This window comes from Elgaria multicarinata, chromosome 16 (assembly GCF_023053635.1).
Source record: "Elgaria multicarinata webbii isolate HBS135686 ecotype San Diego chromosome 16, rElgMul1.1.pri, whole genome shotgun sequence".
In the NCBI taxonomy this organism is placed as follows: domain Eukaryota; kingdom Metazoa; phylum Chordata; class Lepidosauria; order Squamata; family Anguidae; genus Elgaria; species Elgaria multicarinata.
Genome location: NC_086186.1, coordinates 12,283,420 through 12,301,046, shown reverse-complemented (window position 1 = coordinate 12,301,046; position 17,627 = coordinate 12,283,420). Strand labels below are relative to the sequence as shown.

The 17,627-nt window shown below is 44.8% G+C and overlaps 1 protein-coding gene across 1 annotated transcript in view; it reads right to left on the bottom strand.

The window, feature by feature from the left end:
• Positions 1-419: 419 nt before the first annotated feature.
• The window catches only part of RBPMS2 (RNA binding protein, mRNA processing factor 2), a 39,056-nt gene continuing 21,848 nt past the window's right edge, over positions 420-17,627 (bottom strand). The window contains exons 2-8 of the mRNA XM_063142892.1: positions 16,753-16,830; positions 15,075-15,113; positions 13,539-13,601; positions 11,766-11,916; positions 10,611-10,759; positions 2,087-2,154; positions 420-1,833 (exon numbers count right to left, since the gene is read on the bottom strand). Coding sequence (XP_062998962.1) covers positions 2,092-2,154; positions 10,611-10,759; positions 11,766-11,916; positions 13,539-13,601; positions 15,075-15,113; positions 16,753-16,830 — 543 coding nt within the window. The 3' untranslated portion in view covers positions 420-1,833; positions 2,087-2,091. The remainder of the gene's footprint in view (positions 1,834-2,086; positions 2,155-10,610; positions 10,760-11,765; positions 11,917-13,538; positions 13,602-15,074; positions 15,114-16,752; positions 16,831-17,627) is intronic.

The window sequence follows — 17,627 nt, the reverse complement described above, 5'->3', positions numbered from 1 at the left end:
AACCCTGGTTAGGACAACAAACCATGGGTTAAAGAAACCATGGGTTAGTGTTATGTATAAACCAGGCCACTGTTTATGTTTGTCCTTAAAACCAAGCATTTCAGCTCCTCATCTTGGCTCAGAGGCTTTTAGTATTAGCATAGAAACCCCTATACATGGTCTCCAAATGTCTGGCTTGTGCATTTCCCCTTTTGGCTATTGTGTCCTCCTCTCAAGTAAACTACCCCAGTGTGAATAAGGCTCATGGCGGGCAGAGACATAAGTTCAGGAACACATGTGCTCATTCTCTGTCTCTCGTATACACACACACACACACACACACAGCCAAGGCAAGACCACGTTGTGAACTCTTTATGAGCAAAGGGTAAGTACCACTTTAACCACCCCCAATGCACACACAGTGAAGAATCAACACAACACTGAGTACAATTCATATATTATCCAGTTTCACATTCTCATAGGATATAGCAACTTATTCTCAAGAATCTTAATACAAGCGAGACAGCCATGGTCCAATATAATACTTAAAGCACTCCCAAATACCAAGCAATAAAACGTCAACAACAAAAAAATTGCACAATTTCTTGTTACTATGCCTGACTGAATCAGTTACAGAAAAAAGTCTTTTTTTCTCTCTTCAAGCTTTTAACTAAACATTAAACTTATCTTACAGATTACAGTTTCTCTTTAATAATAATTAATTGCACAAAAACCACACAAAATCTTTATGATGCATAAATATTTCCTTATTACACATGGTACAAAAATACTCGTACATCTTTGTTCGGTTTTCCCATAAGGATGGCTGATTATTTGGCAGGACTGGATTCTCTCCAATCAGAGGGATGTGGAAAAAAAGGTTAAATATTTTACAGCTGTTCTATATATAGAAGTCTGACAGAAAAACAAAACACAAAAACAACCCTGACTTGAACTGGAGAAGGGCAAAATGGACAAGAAACCCCAGTGCATTGTACTTTTGAGAAAAACTTTTCTTTTCTTTTTTTCAAATTCTAGTCAAAGCAGAAAATGGAAAGGAGAGCCTGAAAGGGGGAGAAAAGAAAACAGAAAAGGGAAGTAAAAGGGACAAGGGCAAAACTAGGATAGTGTATTTTAGAAGCCAAGTCTTCACGGAAGCAAGATGAAAAACTTCAGTGATCAATAGCTAGGCCAAGACCTGTCGCTATGGTTACACAAATGCTAGAACAAAAACAAGCTTTGCACACTCACACACGCACACACCCACCAAGTTAAAGTGTTTTAAATTCATGCCAGAAAACATGCAAAACAGATTGTCTTTTGCTTCCTGCAGTGGAACTGCATAAACAATGTTTAGGATAAGAAAGGCCTGGATATTGCACTGTACACAGCTCGACCACATTTAATGCCAGCATCCCAGCTGGGAACAAACAAACGAAAAAACGAAAAAACGACTCTATCACCAAGATTGAGCCTCTCCAACTAGGCCTCAGCGTAGCAGGAGGAGAAACTCAGCAATGGGAGGTTGCTGGGAGTTAGCGGAGCAGGTGGGATGCAGGCAGGCAGGCAAAAGGAGAGAAAACAAACCATGCAAGTCCACTGAGGTGGGGAGGAAGAGGAGGAGGAGGAGGAGGAGGAGGAGGAGGAGGAGGACGGGCAGTTTACGTTCACAGTCTTGGACAGGGAAGCCCACAGTTTCGTTCACAAGGAGGGCGTGTTACTGCAGTTGGGCACCTTGCCGGTGTCCACAGGAAGGGTTTGGAGGGAAATTTCCAGCGATCCATAGACTACTTCATCCCTGGCACATCACTCCATGGAGAGACAAGAAGAGGACATGTGGGCCAAGAGGCGGCTCTTGGAAAAAGCAAGAGAGCATTACTGAAGTGAAGTTCAACATACCCTTCATCGCGGCCCTGCTATCATGCAAGGAAGGGAGCTCCCATTTCCCCCGCCCAGTCCCTTCTCAAGCACGGCAGCAAGCTTCATGGCTGAGCAAGGGGTCTGAAAGTTAGCACTATCCTGTCATCTAAGAACCCAACTATGTAGGGCAGTTCCACCCCCACACCCCCGCTCAAAGCTCACATGTGCATCAAAGCCAGATACTCACTAAAACTAACAGAACTGACGAGACTTCCATCCTTGTTGGGTAGCTTCAGAGGGAGGATACCAACGCATCTAGAAGAGAAGGACAGGGTGTGATAGGAGAGGAGCAAATAGGTGAATCCAATATAGGTACTAGTGCTCCTGAGTATTCTACATGGGACACTTCTCCCAATTGTCCAATAGCATTCAGGACCCTCTAGAAAGTCAGCCTACCACTCTTCTAGCATCAGAAATCGCTCATACAGCCTTTTTAAAAAATATATTTTTATTGCATTTATAAACTGTCTTTTTGTCTCCAAGGAACTCAAGGCAGCAACCTTAATTTTCCTCCTCTCCATTTTATCCCCACAACAAACACTCTGAGAGGTAGATTGGGCTGAGAGCATGTGACTGGCCCAAAGTCACCCAGTGAGCTTCCGTGACTAAGTGGGAACGAGAAACCGGATCTCTTGATACCCAGCCCAGCACTCCAGCGCCTACACCACACCAGCCTTCTGCATAGTAAGATAGCAAGTTGCACATGACCAACCCTAAACCTATCTCTCCTGCAGGATCCAAAAAATTCTCCTCACCTGTAACATGCCACTGAACCGTGTCCCATCACAGATTCTAGACTAGCACTACAAAGACTTGTTTAAAAAGCCTTTAGGTCACATTTTATGGATCAACTGCTAGATTGTCGATTGGGTCACTATATGACATCCTAGCCATCTCAAGGTGCATCCACAATGGTTCTTTTCATGCAATCATAAATAGCAGCACAGGAAGCGGGTGTTGTCTCCTCCTATGTCCCTGTCTGTTATGGGGTCCAATTAGCACTCCACGGCTTAATTACTTCATGCGCAACCTGTTCAGGCCAATGGCTTGCAACATCTTTGCATCACAGCTTCCCCTTTTGGTTTAAGCATATTGTGAGTAAATGCTCCCATCCACCACAAACCACATGCCTGGACTGAACAATAAGGGAAGGCATTTCACTTTGTCCAAGTACCGCACTTAAAAAAATTGATAACCTACCTTGAAAGGAGGGGATAAGTTAAAGACGACAACAACAAAGGAGCTAACAGTCTCTCACTAGTGTAGCATGCTTGATTAAAGAGGTGTTTGCATTCCTACGGGCGCAATACTATTTAGACAGAAAAACATCCTGGCTGGGGAATGCTGAGATTTGTAGGACTTCTTCTTCCCTGTCTAAACATGCATAGGATTGCAACCTTGGTTAGAAGCTTGTCAGGATGGGATGCCCAGTCACTTCCATGTGACCCAGTCCTAAGTCAGATCAATGCCTATTTCGAAAAGAACATGAAAGCTGATTTTGAAACTTTCTACCTCTTCCTTCCCAATACCCTACTGAATACCTGGAACCACACAATACAACTTTGCAGTGATATCACATCCATTTTCCCTAGGCTAGCATATGCTCCATCTATCCGTATTTACAGTGTGCACTCAGATACACCCATTTCCCTTCCATCTCTCACTGCTGCCGCCCCCCTTAACTACCTATTAACAGTGACCCTGTTCAGACAACACGCTAAACCATGCTGCTTAACCACAAAATGATTAATGGAATGCATTGCATTCCGTTAACCATTTTGTGGTTAAGCAGCATGGTTTAGCGTGTTGTCTGAACAGGACCAGTCAATGCTGCCAGTAGTGTTTGAGTTGTAGCTAGAAGTACAAGATCCATATCAAGATTTAAAGTTTTTAAGGAGTGTCTAATACAGCAACTAATCCATTGCAGTTTGTTTACTTGCACACACACACGCACGCACATACACACACCTGTTTCAAAAGCATGTGGAGAACAGACTATTTCAGGTAGATCAACACCGTAGGCAGAGAGGAGCCCGTGGCAATGTGTGATAGTGTGTGTGTTTGTGTGTGTGCACACGCGCAAGAGAGAATTGTGTGCTCGTTCAGGCAGTGGACTTTGGTGCGAGAATAGAGAGATAACATACCTGTGTGTCCTTATTTATACCTGTGAAACGATGGAAGGTATGGGGCTGAAAAAAAAGGTAGAGGACGGGCAGCACCTGGGCTTGACCAGTGTTTGCTTCTGAACCAATCTCACAACAATGACCTTATTATTATTATTAATTATTATTATTTGTATCCTGCCTTTTGCCCAATACTGGGCCTCATTTCTATACCACCCAACAGCCAAAGCCCTAAAACGTAAAAGTTTGAAAGAATAAAGTAAAAAACTAAGAACCAAAATAATGCGATGCAAAGATTTCAGATACTCTTAACATATTTAAAACAACAGAAACTGAAAGACTAACCTGCCTGGAAAAATAATACAGTCTTCACCTGGCACTGAAGATGTTTACAATGGAGGCACCAGGCGAGCCTCTCTGGGAAGCTCATTCCACAATTGGGGTGCCACAGCAGAAAAGGCCTTTTTTTTAGTAGCCACCCATGTCACTTCCTTTGGTGAGGGCTCCTGTAGAAGGACCACTGAAGAGTATCTTAAAGCAAATGTATTAAAGCAAATATGATTTCTCTTCTCACTGCATAGACACCAAGAAGAACAGCCCAGAACTACCACTTCCTCAAGAGATGGCTCTCCAGCCACTATCCCCCTGGCTCAGTCTTCCCCAACCTGGTGCACTCCAGATGTTGCTGGACGTCAACTCCCATCAGACCCAGCCAGCACGGCCAATTGTCAGGAACCCTTGGAGTTGTAGTCCAAAACATCTGAAGGACACAAGGTTGGGGGAAAGTAATTGCTCTAGATAATTGGTTTCATTGCCAAACAAAAGTATTGTTGACACTGATTGGCAGCGGCTCTCCAAGGTTTCAGGCAAGAGTTTTTCCAGCCCTGCCTGGAGATGTCAGGGACCTTCTGAAGGCAAAGCAGGTGCTCTACTACTGAGCCACCAATAGATGCCTTGAGGACCCTCTCATTGGGATTCTCAGGCCTGTGGCATTGTGCTGGTGTTCTATCACTATGGCCAGAAGCCATTCGTCCCACGCCTCTCATGCTCCATTTGTCTTATCTTTACCCTTCCTTGCAAGCCAAATTGCATTCAGTTATCCCGCTTGATAGCTTCCTAGATTGCCATCCTTCACATTTCCTTTCTCTTGTCTCCATACACACACACACACACCCCTCGCCTCCTTGCTCTAAGCTGTGGGTAATGAGCATTTCCTAGATCCCTCTCCCCCGCACATCTGGAATTAGTTTTGTCCATTCTGCTCAGCAGCTGAATGGGAACAGGAAGCACCATTTGCCAGGCTGCACAATGCTCTTTAACCCTGGAAAGAAAAGCCTTAACGGCTGGAGCTGGAGCATCCTGCCGGAGGAGCAAGTAACATCCACTCAAGTTATGCACGCAGCCCAATGGCAGAGGAAGAGGCTGGCCGGCTGCGTGTGCTAGAGAACATTTGCTCGTCGGTCAGCTGCTTTGAGATTTATTGCCGAGTTTACAGGAGAGTGGCCAGTCTATGGGCGCTTCTCTCCAGCGCATCTACTGCAGCCAGCTGCTTTGAAACAGCCTTGCATGATACCTGGGGCCATCACATCATTAAGGACATCTCAGTTTATTACATTTGCATAGGAGGAAGCAATAGTTCTGAAGCAAGAAACACACTGGCCTGGTTCAGACAACATGCTAACCCATGCTGCTTAACCACAAAATGGTTAAGGGAATGCAGGGAATGCATTAAGGTTAAGGGAATGCATTGTGGTTAAGCAGCATGGTGTTTTCTGAAACAGGCCAAAAACAAAAAATGGGCTGCAGTTGGAAAGATACAAGTAAAGACACCCAACTGCATACACTGAATTCAGTTAAACACTTAACCAAAACCGAAAGAATATTAGGTGTCTGTGTATGCTCCTATAAATTATTATACCAAATACAGATTGAAGTTGCAAAAGTTTTTAAAGCAAAAAATATTTAAAGCAAAACAGCCAATTATATTAACACTCAAAGTGATATATCATAAACTTAACAAATTGCATATAGACCTAATGGAATTCCTATACATTAAATGGAATCATAAACATAACAAATTGCATATACACATAACAGATATCAAAAACACATGAACCCAACAAGGAGTTTTTTCCATTGAATGTATAGGAATTCTGTTAAGTGTATATGCAGTTTGTTAAGTTTATGATATATCACTTTGAGTGTTAATATAATTGGCTATTTTGCTTTAAATATTTTTTGCTTTAAAAAGGTTTACAACTTCAATCTGTATCTGGTATAATAATTTATAGGAGCATACACAGACACCTAATGTTCTTTTGGTTTTGGTTAAGTGTTTAACTGTATTCAGTGTATGCAGTTGGGGGCTCTTTGGGCTCTGTCTTTACTCGTCTGAACCAGGCCACCATTTCTATATACCTGTTACAACACACAAACTTTAGAAGAGACATTCTTTCCTATGTATTTTAAGAGGAATGCCTGTTCTAAGATGACACTCGCTTTCTGTACTTTGTATAAGCACTTGAGTAATATATATATATACACACATATATATATATTAAAGATCAGCTGCTCGATCAAGGCACGTTTTTATTCTAACATTGCAATCCTAGCCACTCTCACCCTCCAGTCCCTTCCTCACCCATTAAGTTCCCCTACTAGATATATACACAGCAATACTATCAGACTGAAGTGAAGCAAGAAAAGGGAAACGAACTTTTAACAAAGTAATCAGGACTTTACTAATTTGTAAAGACAGAGAGAAGAGGGTGCAATAGAGGGTTCTCCAGGCTCCTGTAAAGGAAGATGTTGCCTTCCTTGACAAAGCCCACAGCGTGACTGATGTGCGCCAGTTGACTGTGCGGGAAAAATTAAATCTGTGTGTGTGTGTGTGTGTTGTTGTTGTTGCTGCTGCTGCTACTACTACTCCAAGCTCTCCCCCCTCCCACCACGTGACTGTGGTGAGTGAAACAAAGTGGACAGGAACCCACCCCACCCCACCAGCAGCATGTGCCAGGATTCCCTCATTGAGGCTCCTTTCCTCCCACGGGCAGGACTAATCCGTCGCTGCTCAGTGGGAGCCTTTTGAACACGAGAGGTGCCATGCTGTGGTGCCATGTCATGTGCGTCAAGTTGGCAAGAGGTGGGTTAGAGAAATGCCTGGCATTTCATTTTGCCTGGGCTTTGATGTGTGGATAGCGTGGAGGCCCATGCACTGGGTTGCTTAAGGAAGAGATGGGGGCAAAAAAAAGAAGAAGAAGAAGAAGAAGGGGGAAAAAGCTTGTGGGGGAAAAAAAACCATTGTGCCCCAAATGGCAGAGAGATGTTTTGTTACCTTACCAGCCTTTTCCAGACCATCCTTAAAGGCTTCTAGGAATGAAGCTGCTGTACAGCCAACTCCACTCTAGCAGGGATTAGCCAGGACTAGGGTGTCCCACACCTCCAGGGCTAGCCTGCGTAGGCATCCTGGCTGCAGGTCACTGAAGACATCAAAGGAGGGATCGTTTTAACCACCAGATGGCCACTGCGGGAGCCCCTGGGGGGCGGGGGCAAGAGGCATTTCATTGGCAGCTGCCAGCAGGGATGGGGCGGGGCTGGAAATCAGCATTCAGAGGCAAACACAGAATCTGTAGGTGTCGCTGTTCAAGCCATTAGGACAAAAAGAAGCACCATGCTGGATCATACGAAGGGTCCATCTAGTCCAGCACTCTGTTCACACACTGGCCAACCAGCTGTCGGCAGGGGCCAACAAAGCAGGACATGGTGCAACAGCACCCTCCCACCCATGTTCCCCAGCAACTGGTGCACAGAGGATTACTGCCTCGAATACTGGAGATAGCACAATCTTACTTGAGATTCCATCCTGGAGTCCCTTCCTTCTCTAGCTGCAAGTTGGACTATACAAGGAAACGTGGACCTTTCTTGCTTTGTTGTTTGGTAGATCATTCAGGAAAGAGATTTATTTTCAGTAGTGGGCAATACCAATACTGGAGATGTTCCAGCAGGTTTGTCGCCATTGGCAAGTGCCTGCCCTTCATGGGCCTTTGGACAAGCAGCTTCTGCATAACTATTTCTTCAACCCATCTCATCACCACTTCTGACTAGGGTGGAGCTGACAGCGTGGGGAAGAACTCAGTGACACAATTTCTTGGCAGTTGCCCCAGAAAGGTTATGTGTCCCATTGGCTGTTTTTGTCCTCAGCAGAGGCAAGCAGACAAATCTAATTGTCTACCTAGAATTGCGACAACATCCCATTCACTACAGGATCCCTGGTTGGCTGGGATCTGCCATGTGACTAATTGAAGATGACGACTCAGGATTCAGATAAAAGGTGTCAAAGCAATCACAAGCATGAGAGCCAACATTTAAGATGTAGGCCTTGATTCTCCCTTCCTAAGTACCACTTTTGATCTAAAAACAAAAAATTAAAAATAAAGTGGTAGACCATTGAGCACAATCCAAATTGTGATTCAAGAAAGGCTGCCTTGTTTATGGAGGCTACCTTGGGGAAAGCATTTGTGTTTGTTGTACTACGTAACATTGCAACAGAGCACATCAAATAGCTGAATTAGCCATGTAGGCAGGAGGGCTTAGCAAATCTCCCCAGGTTACGCTTCTTTCCAAAACTCAAAAGCAACTCCCTCCCTCCCTTACATTAACACACTGGACTTCCAGCCTACGTTTTGGGTTGAGTTTTGAGCTGCCCAGTTGCTTAGGAAGGAGGGTGAAGTAATGTTTAACTCTATAAAAACTTTATTAGTAACACATTCATTTGTTTTATAAGAGCTTGCAGAGTTCAGCTTGGGGAACCGCCTCTCCAAATGGACAGCAGGAAACCAGAACCACATGCCGCTGTTACGATCTCCCCAGGTTAGAGGAGCAGGAGAGAGTCCCCTCTGAACATAGCCCATGCTGATCACCTTTAATAGGCACAGCACTCTCTCAAGCAGGAGTTCCTTAGCTTCTGCACCCTTTGCTTGCACAGTCCACCCCATATAGCCAAGTGTATTTAGTCTATGGGAATCATAAATGTGGAAGCACAACAGAGAGAGAGAGAGAGAGAGAGAGAGAGAGAGAACAAACGAGAACAGAAGGCAAACATCAGACAACAGGAAGTGCATGCGCATCAGAGCAATATGGTGGGATTGGTCGGAAGTTAGAGTTATCCCACAACCCTATCTTAACCAAAATGTGCTGCTGCTTGCTTTGCTAAATGGCTGATTGAACTAGATCCTGCTTAAGGAATGACTCTGTCCTACTGGAACTGAAGAAATAGAATCGGTTCTTTTAGACTGGAATTTGTAGAAGGAGCAGAGAGAGAGACCGATTCTCTCTTCATTAAGAACTCTTACCTGGAAGACCTAACAAAATGCTGATATCTGTTTAAGTGATAATTCCACATTATTGAAGAGGTAGCTAAATTCTTTTAATCCTCAATAGAAGTTGAGAAGAATGCCCATTTGGCTTCTCTATGAATTTATTTGTATCCTTACATATATTATCCTGTTGGTATAAACTTTTATTAGTCTGTAGCCTCAATAAATTCCTTCTTTCCATTTATATACTGTATTTTAGTGCCTTCATACAGCAAGGCAATATTAGACTTTCTATAGGATGTGGGATCCCTTAAGGAGAAAAGAGGCAAGTCACCATGGGAGGCGATGCAAGAACATCAGCAAGCTTTTTTTTTTTTTCAGAACAGGGAAAATGTGGTATTTACTCATAAAAGTGAAAGAAAATGCCCTGTCCCTTGTGAATTTCTGCTATTCTGCTACAGCAAAGTGCCACCTAGAGGTTACGTAGCAGAAATGCTCTCTGTGTAGTGCTCAAATGTCAATTCTGCAACAAAACTGTAAGTAGATACGGTGGATTAATAGCCTCGTGTAGAAAAGCTCAGTATCTCCATATGCGTGTCAACTCTCCTCACTTCAATTCTTTTTAAATTCTAGGAGGTCAGCTCCTTCTCATGAACCCTACAAGAGGCCAATATGAGCATTTTCCTCTCCCTCATCACTGCTGCACTCCGTGATTAGACGATGCATTCCAACTTTCTTCGATGCTGAACTACAACTCCCACTATCCCCAAAAGGCCATGCTGCCTGGGGATTATGGGAGCTATAGTCCAATACATCTGAAAGGCTCTAGGTCAGGGGAAATCTATTCTGATACATTACTTGTAGCTGAAGGGCTTGGTGTATGTTGTTGTTGTTGTTGTTGTTGTTGTTGTTGTTGTTATTATTATTATTATTATTATTACTACTACTACTACTACTATTATTATAGAGCAGATTCATTCCAGCTCTCTACCAGACTGAGCTTTCCTTTAGTGCTTGGATCTCTTGGTTAGTATCCCTAGCAAGTCAGCATGAAAGGCAGAAGGAAAATTCAGCACACTTATTAAATACCAGCCAGGCTTCGAGTCCGGAAGCTTCCTGCAACAACATGTGCAGGGCCCAAACAAATGCTCCACCCTGGAGAAAGAAACTTGGCACGGTTGAGTTTGGCAGCATAACTATCTGGACACTTGCAAGAGTGGGGGAAATAATATCCTGCCCATTTGGAAACGAAAGGGTGGTGATACAGACTCACCTGAGCATGAAGGGCGGCAGCAGCAGCGGCGGCAGCAGGATATGTGAAAGCAGCATGTGGGATTGCAGGGGTTAACTCCGTGGTGTAGAGTGGATAGGGAGCCCAGGCCTCTGGAGATGCTGGGATCAGGGCCGCTCCAGTCAGGTCATCTAGGCACGGGGAAGCAACAGCAGGTTAGGTATTGTGAGGCATTGCATTGCACTGGAAGAGGGGACACAACCATCTGGACTCCAACTCTCATAATCCCCAGCCAGATGGGAATTATGGGAGTGACAGTCCCAACACATCTGGTGGGCGCCAGCTCAGGGAAGATGGATCTAGATCCTGTAGGGGTAACAGCAACTCTAGCTGGTGGAAGAACAAGGGAAAATGCCTCATGCACACACACAAATATATCATCAAGAACACACACACACACACACAGGCTCTGTTCACAAAACATGCTAACCCACACTCAGTGATTGAGCATGAATTGTTGTCGAACTGTGGATTAGCATGTGGTCTGAACCCAGGACATTTTCCACAGGGTGGCTTGAACAACCCAACAAAACATGGGTTCTCAAGGCGGCTTGTTTGTGAAAAAGAAGCCACACGGCTTGGTTAACAAGTCACCCTGTGGAAAATGACCCTAGGTTCGGACAACATGCTAACCCAGGGTTCAACAAACAACCCACGGTTCAACAACCACCTACACTCAACCACGGAGTGTGGGATAACATGTTGTGTGGACCCAGCCACTCACACATGTGGGCCACTAGCCAATTCAGCACCAGAGAGGAAGCAGCCCACATACCCTGCATACAGCCATCTCCTGAGCTGCACAAAAGAGGGGAAAATCTAAAGGTTCCAGTTCTCATAGATTCACTTGAACCAAAAGCAGGCACCAAGCAAGGTTGCTTCACGTTGTATATTCTACTGGTACATGTCATGTATACACACTCACACTCATACTAACAAATGCACTACATAGCTATGCTCCCCAGGGTTCCTTTGGCTGCAACTGCTCCCCACAACTGTTCACTGGAAAGACGTTTTCTGCCATGGGTGAAACAGCCCTAAGTGAAGCAGGAAGTGTCAGCTCCACCCATGATACAGATCCACCCAAACCCAACAAGACCTCCTCCCTATTTCCCGCTGCCCCTCAAGCCTTCTCACAAGGGTCCCGTGCGATGAAGTGCGCTCCTAGGGCAGGGTGGAGGTTGGTGGGATTTGGTGTGGCCATCAGCTTGCTTTTTGCCATCTTGGTGTTGGCTTTAGCAAACTCTAACCGCAACGTCTGAGGATTCTCTGGGTCAAAGCGGATGCCCTGCAGCAGAGGGACAGAAGAGGACAATTGATTATAAGAACAGAGTAATAACCATACAAACAGTCCCAGGAAATGGTTAGACTGACCCTAGGAATCAGGTTGGACTGACATCTGCTGCAAAATTGGGTGGTAGAATGGATTCCACCTCTTCAAACTGCAAGCAAAGTTTCTGAAGGCTCCCCGTAAAGAACCCTCCCCCACAGCAGAGAAGAGGTTCTAGCTCAGTCTTTTCCATGCTTTGCAGATTTTCTGCTTGGACCATTGTTGTCATTGTTGTCCCCTGCTCTGTACATTCAAAAATGTGATCTGCCTGCCTACAGCCTGAAGTGGTCCACCAATTCGTTCGACCACCTCATTCCATTGCTTGTTTCAATTCAGCCACCAGTGAAGAGAGGGCATGCCAGACACAGGACAATTTCACAAATGGTGAAAACAAAAATAAAATAGCTGTAGCGGAAAGCACCGTCATTGCATTCAATCCGAAAGTACAGATTCTGCAAGCTTGAAGTAGAAGCTGGCTGTGCGTGGCACCAATTGGCTGATTCCACATTATATCAAAGAACTCCTGCCTCCCCATTCCCTGGATCAATTTCCACTTAATGTTCCTTTTTAAAATAATAATAATAATAATTAAAGGGATAGAGGAATGGTTGAATGCACAACTGTTCATGTAACAGTTCTTAAAAGGCTGAAATCATTCTTGCTGCCTGAAACATTGGAAGGGGGCACAAAAGTGATTTCTGAACTATTGTTCTATTCACTGGTATGTCCATTTAACTTGTGAAGCCACGCTTGCCATACAACTGAGGGACATACTGTGGGTTCTTTTTAGATTACATCTGTCTTCAGCCCATGAAGATTTTTTTAGATTATGTCTGTATTCAGTTCATGAAGACCTTTTAGATTATGTCTGTCTTTGCCTTTTCAGTTTCACTTCTGAACATTAATGGCAAATAAAAATTTTCAGATTTGATGTACAGCCTTAGATGTCACTTCCTATCACCACCTGTGCAAATGCCCAGAGCAATATGCCAGTTTTCCCCTGTGACTGCAACATGCAAACTGGTTCACTTGCTCAAATCAACTGGAGCTACTTCCTTTGGCACAGGGTGCCTTGTTTGCTTCCGTTTGGCATTTGCGATCCATGTGGGTGATCACACGTGGCTGGTCCTTTCCAGCCCTACTAGTTAGGGCTCATGACATAGTTGCCAGCTGAGAGCCAGGAAAGGAAGATTTGACCCCGCAGGTTAATGTACCACCGAATCTCAGAGATTGCAAGGTTTTCTTTCGAAGGGTACAAGGCACATGGTAGGTATGTCACCAGGGCTTAATTGGTACAACACACAGAGCATCAATACAGATGACCAGTGCACTGGGCTGAGCTCTCTCCTCCTGGATTAGGTGTGCTTGAACATCATGCTTGCCAACTGGTAAGGAAGACTGTAGCACACAAATGCAAATACGTGACACAACAGCCATCTGTAGGTATTCAAAGTAGGCTACAGATCTGCAGTGCTTCCATTCAACTAACTACGTGTGGGGAAGACAGCATGCTGGGGCCCCGAGGCAGCCTGGCTCTTTGGCTTTGCAGGCACATCTGCTGCAGGGGCCTCAATACTCACATTCAAAGCATTCTTCGCAGCTTCCGCACCAGACCGGCTGTCGAAGGTAACAAAGCCTACCGGCTAGGGGAAAAAGAATACACGGTTTGAGCTACACAGGCTGTATGCTCTGGCTATACAGATCTTAGGTGGTGGAGAAGACTCACACCCACCCCGAGACTCCCTTTCCAGGCCACCCCTGGCACGACTCTGAGCTGGTGCCTCCATGCAGGCATACAAGCAAAGGAGCTGGGTGAGTGAGGTCCCTCTTCACCTTCCAATCCACCATGCTTCCATTTCAGGGGATGGGAAAAGGTGATGAACTTTCTGTTACATTGGCCAGGCCAACCCGTTCATTGCTACCTTTCCTTCTTCCCCAAGCAGCAGAGGTAGACTGCTAAGTTTCGGTCTGGCTGGCAGAGTATTTAGCAGTCATGCCCATCACAACAGACCCCCTAAAATAAGTTCTCGTACCATGCCCCTTGAGGGATGGGTGCATTTTGTTTGTCTTTTCCAGGCTCTCAAACGCAGGGCTGAAACCTAAGGTTGGCATGGCTGGGCACGTACCAAGGGCCCACACCCCGGAAGGGGCCTGATAAGAGCCCCCTCCTCCTCTTCACCATCACAACCTGCTTGTTTACCTGCCTCTCACTCTGGCCCAGGGAGCAGTGGTGGTAAGGAGGAGGAGCAGTAGGTGCCACTGTTTGCTTGATCCCTGGCTCTCTACCTTTCAAGCAAGCAAGCGGCAGCAATGCCACTCCTCCGGGTGCCTTCTCCAAGGGAAGCTCGGAGGATGGCAACAAGGGAGAGGGCTTTTTCGGTGGTGGCCCCCCAATTATGGAATGATCTCTCTAACGAGACTCGCCTGGCGCCAACGTTGTTATCTTTTCGGCACCAGGTCAAGACTTTTCTCTTCTCCCAGGCATTTTAACAGCATTTAACAACGTAAGTTTGTTTTCTAACGGACCCCAGAACTGTTGTTTTAAACAGATATTGTCTGTTTTGTTTGTATTTTATGCTTTTTCTGGTTTTAAATTTTGTATATTTGTTTTTAATGTTCACTGTTTTAACTTTTGTAAACAGCCCAGAGAGCTTCGGCTATGGGGCAGTATATTGATGATGATGATGATGATGATGATGATGATAATGAGCAAGAGGAGGAGGAGTGATAGCAGCTCCTGACAATAGTGGTGAGACGGTGGGCTCACAGCGGGACCGAGACCATGAGGGTGCCTTGCCCAACGGCCCTCAAAACCCAGGACCTAGCATTGCTCAAAGGGCTTGCTATTGCGCTATGCAGAAAGTTAGAAAGTGCCAGCCAGTGCTTGTGTCACAAATAGGATGATCTGGCTGAACGTCCTTCTGATAGGGGCTCTAGATGGGTTAATAGAAGCATCGCAAATGCAAATGCAACTGCCCGTCCCTTTTACTGTAATCCCAGGGCTAGGAACTGCTCCCCTCCTTCCCCTTTTCCTAATTAGGACATCTGATCTTTGACTGAGGTAGTTAAGAGTGGAGTTGGGCAGCCGCCAGGATGAGGGCTGAGGGAGGCATTACCTGTTTTGATGTTAGTTTGATCAGCGATCCTTCATAACCCTGGAGAGAGAGAGAGAGGCAGAGAGAGAGAGAAGCCAGCAAGTTAGCGATTGGGCTCCTTAAAAGGAAAAAAAGGCTGCGAGGCCAGCTCAGTGCCCTTAAACAGCACATTCAAGTGCCAGAAATATTTTTGCAGCCCTCTGGAACAAGTTAAGACTAAGATACAGTTACTATATTGGCAACACTCCCCCCCCCGCCCCCCATCACCACTAATTACACCACAGATGGGGCACACGAAACCTCCATCTACATCTGCTTTACACAGAGTCAGGCCATTGGTACATCTAGGCCAGTACTGTGACTTGCAACCCTATCTCCAGGGGCTCCGTCAGAGGTATTTCCCAACCCTACAGAAGACGACTGATTAAATGGAAATGCTGAAAACTGAACCTTAGGGGCTCCTCCGCTGAGCTATGGCTATGGATGTCTGGACTTTGGAAAATCCATTCCATCTGCATTTCACGGATGGTCAGGTGGTTTTCTTTCCGTCGTCTGCATATGGACAGAAGCATTTCCCTCCCCAAATTCTCAAATGTGCATTTGTGCAGATTCACCTTCGCAAAAATGCACAAATTCCCCTGAAATATAAAAAAAACCCATGGGGAAATGCTCATTTTCAGCCAGTGTTTTATCAGCCAATGTTTTTTTTTTATGTATGTATTGTTCTATGACTAAATTTACATGAAATTCCAGGAAGTAAACCCCCCCCCCACAAAAAACAGTCCGTAAAATCCGTGTTATGCGGGAAAAGCTGGTCCGCTGCGGAATCTATGGTTGGATTCATAGAAATACAAACTCATTTAATTCTGTTGTGGATTCCTCCAACAGCCCTTGCTATTGCCTCTTCCCTGGTGGTAATGTGGGACCTAAGTATTCCTGCCCATCTGTTCTGGCATAGTCAGCCTAGTATAGTAGATGGAGCGTTTAGAGATGGATTAAGGAGACCCAGGATTAAACCCTTCTTCAGCCATGAAGATCTTGAGCACGTTACTGTAAGCCTAAGTTATGTTTCAGAACTGTGGATATGAGGAGAGGAGAGAGAGAAAGGTAACATGCATACCATCCCAAATTCCTTGGAGGATAAAATCAAATATAAATAAAGCCTTTGTTTCAGACAGAAGTCTTCTCCTCTGCCCCACCTAAAAGTAAAGATGACTGAACAGGATACCTGGTTGTCTAATCAGTGGACTAAGAAAGTTGTCTTATATCAACTCAGAACGTTGATCCAACTAGCTCCATATTAGGCCTATTCAGATAACATCCTAAGCCATGGTTAGCTGACTCTTTTGCAGCAAATGGTTAATGAGCATGCTTAAAGCATGGTTATGTAGCCACCATGATTAGGAATGGTTCACATGACACAGCAAACCATGGTTCACATAACATGCTAAGCCATAATGTTTAGCTCAAAATGCTTAACCAGTGTGGCTTAGTGTGTCATCTGAACAGGGTCTTTGCTTACACGAATGGCTCTCCATGGTTTTAGACCGGGTTTCTTTCTCAGCCCTTTCTGGAGATGCCATGATTGGACCTGGGACCTTCTGCATGGAAAGCGTGTGCTCTACCACTGAGCCACAGCCCTTTCCTTCTTATAGGATTCAACAAGCAAAGGCACAGTGTCTCTTTTGCACCCACTCACCTTGAATGGCCGGAAAAGCAGGTAAAGCTCTCTGGGCTTGATATCCACAGGAAGGCCACTGACAAAAAGTGTCCGTACCTAGGAAAGATGAAACAATGACAAGCTGGTTTAGAAATCACTATACCACCAAGTCATTCGACTAACGAATCCAGGAGTTTAACAGTTGTTCAAGGAAGCCATCATGGCCTGGGAGGTGGGCTGATTAGTTATGGCACCTAATGGCATATGATTCCCATACTGTATGAAACCAAGGAGGCTTTGGGGCCAGATGTGGAATCTCCTTGGACCAGATTAGGCCTGCAGGCGAGATGTTCCTCATCCCTGAATTAAAGGAAATAATGGAGGGAAGGAATTAAGTAGAGACAGCAGCCAACAGAGTTCTCCAACACAAATACTGGATGAAAAATAAAGTGTGCTTGTTGCATGAAGTACGCAGAATGCAACTAAGTCTGGTTGTTGTTTTTTAAGTTTGAATAGCAAGCATGTACACCCCCACCCACAATGTTCATCGGTCCTATAATGCATGGGAAGGAGATGTTTAACCCTTCCTTCCCCAGCAACTCTTTCAACAAGAATTTTCATACTAGCGTGTGTAGCAGAAGTTGGATCAACGCTGCTTTAAGCTTTACTGTCCTATTTACCATTTTTGGTCAAGTTTCCATTTCTCAAGTTAAAATCTGTCATGCTATTTAGCCCTTAATGCATTCTATATTTTAAAGAAATAGAAAGTATCTAACTACATAAAATATCCAAGAAGCTCACTTCACACAAAAGTAGAGCCAGGTTTTAAGAAGCTAAATATTTTAATATCTGCCCTAATATTTAGATTGTTTGAAGCTAATTTCACCATCCATGATCCTTTCAAACAAACAGCA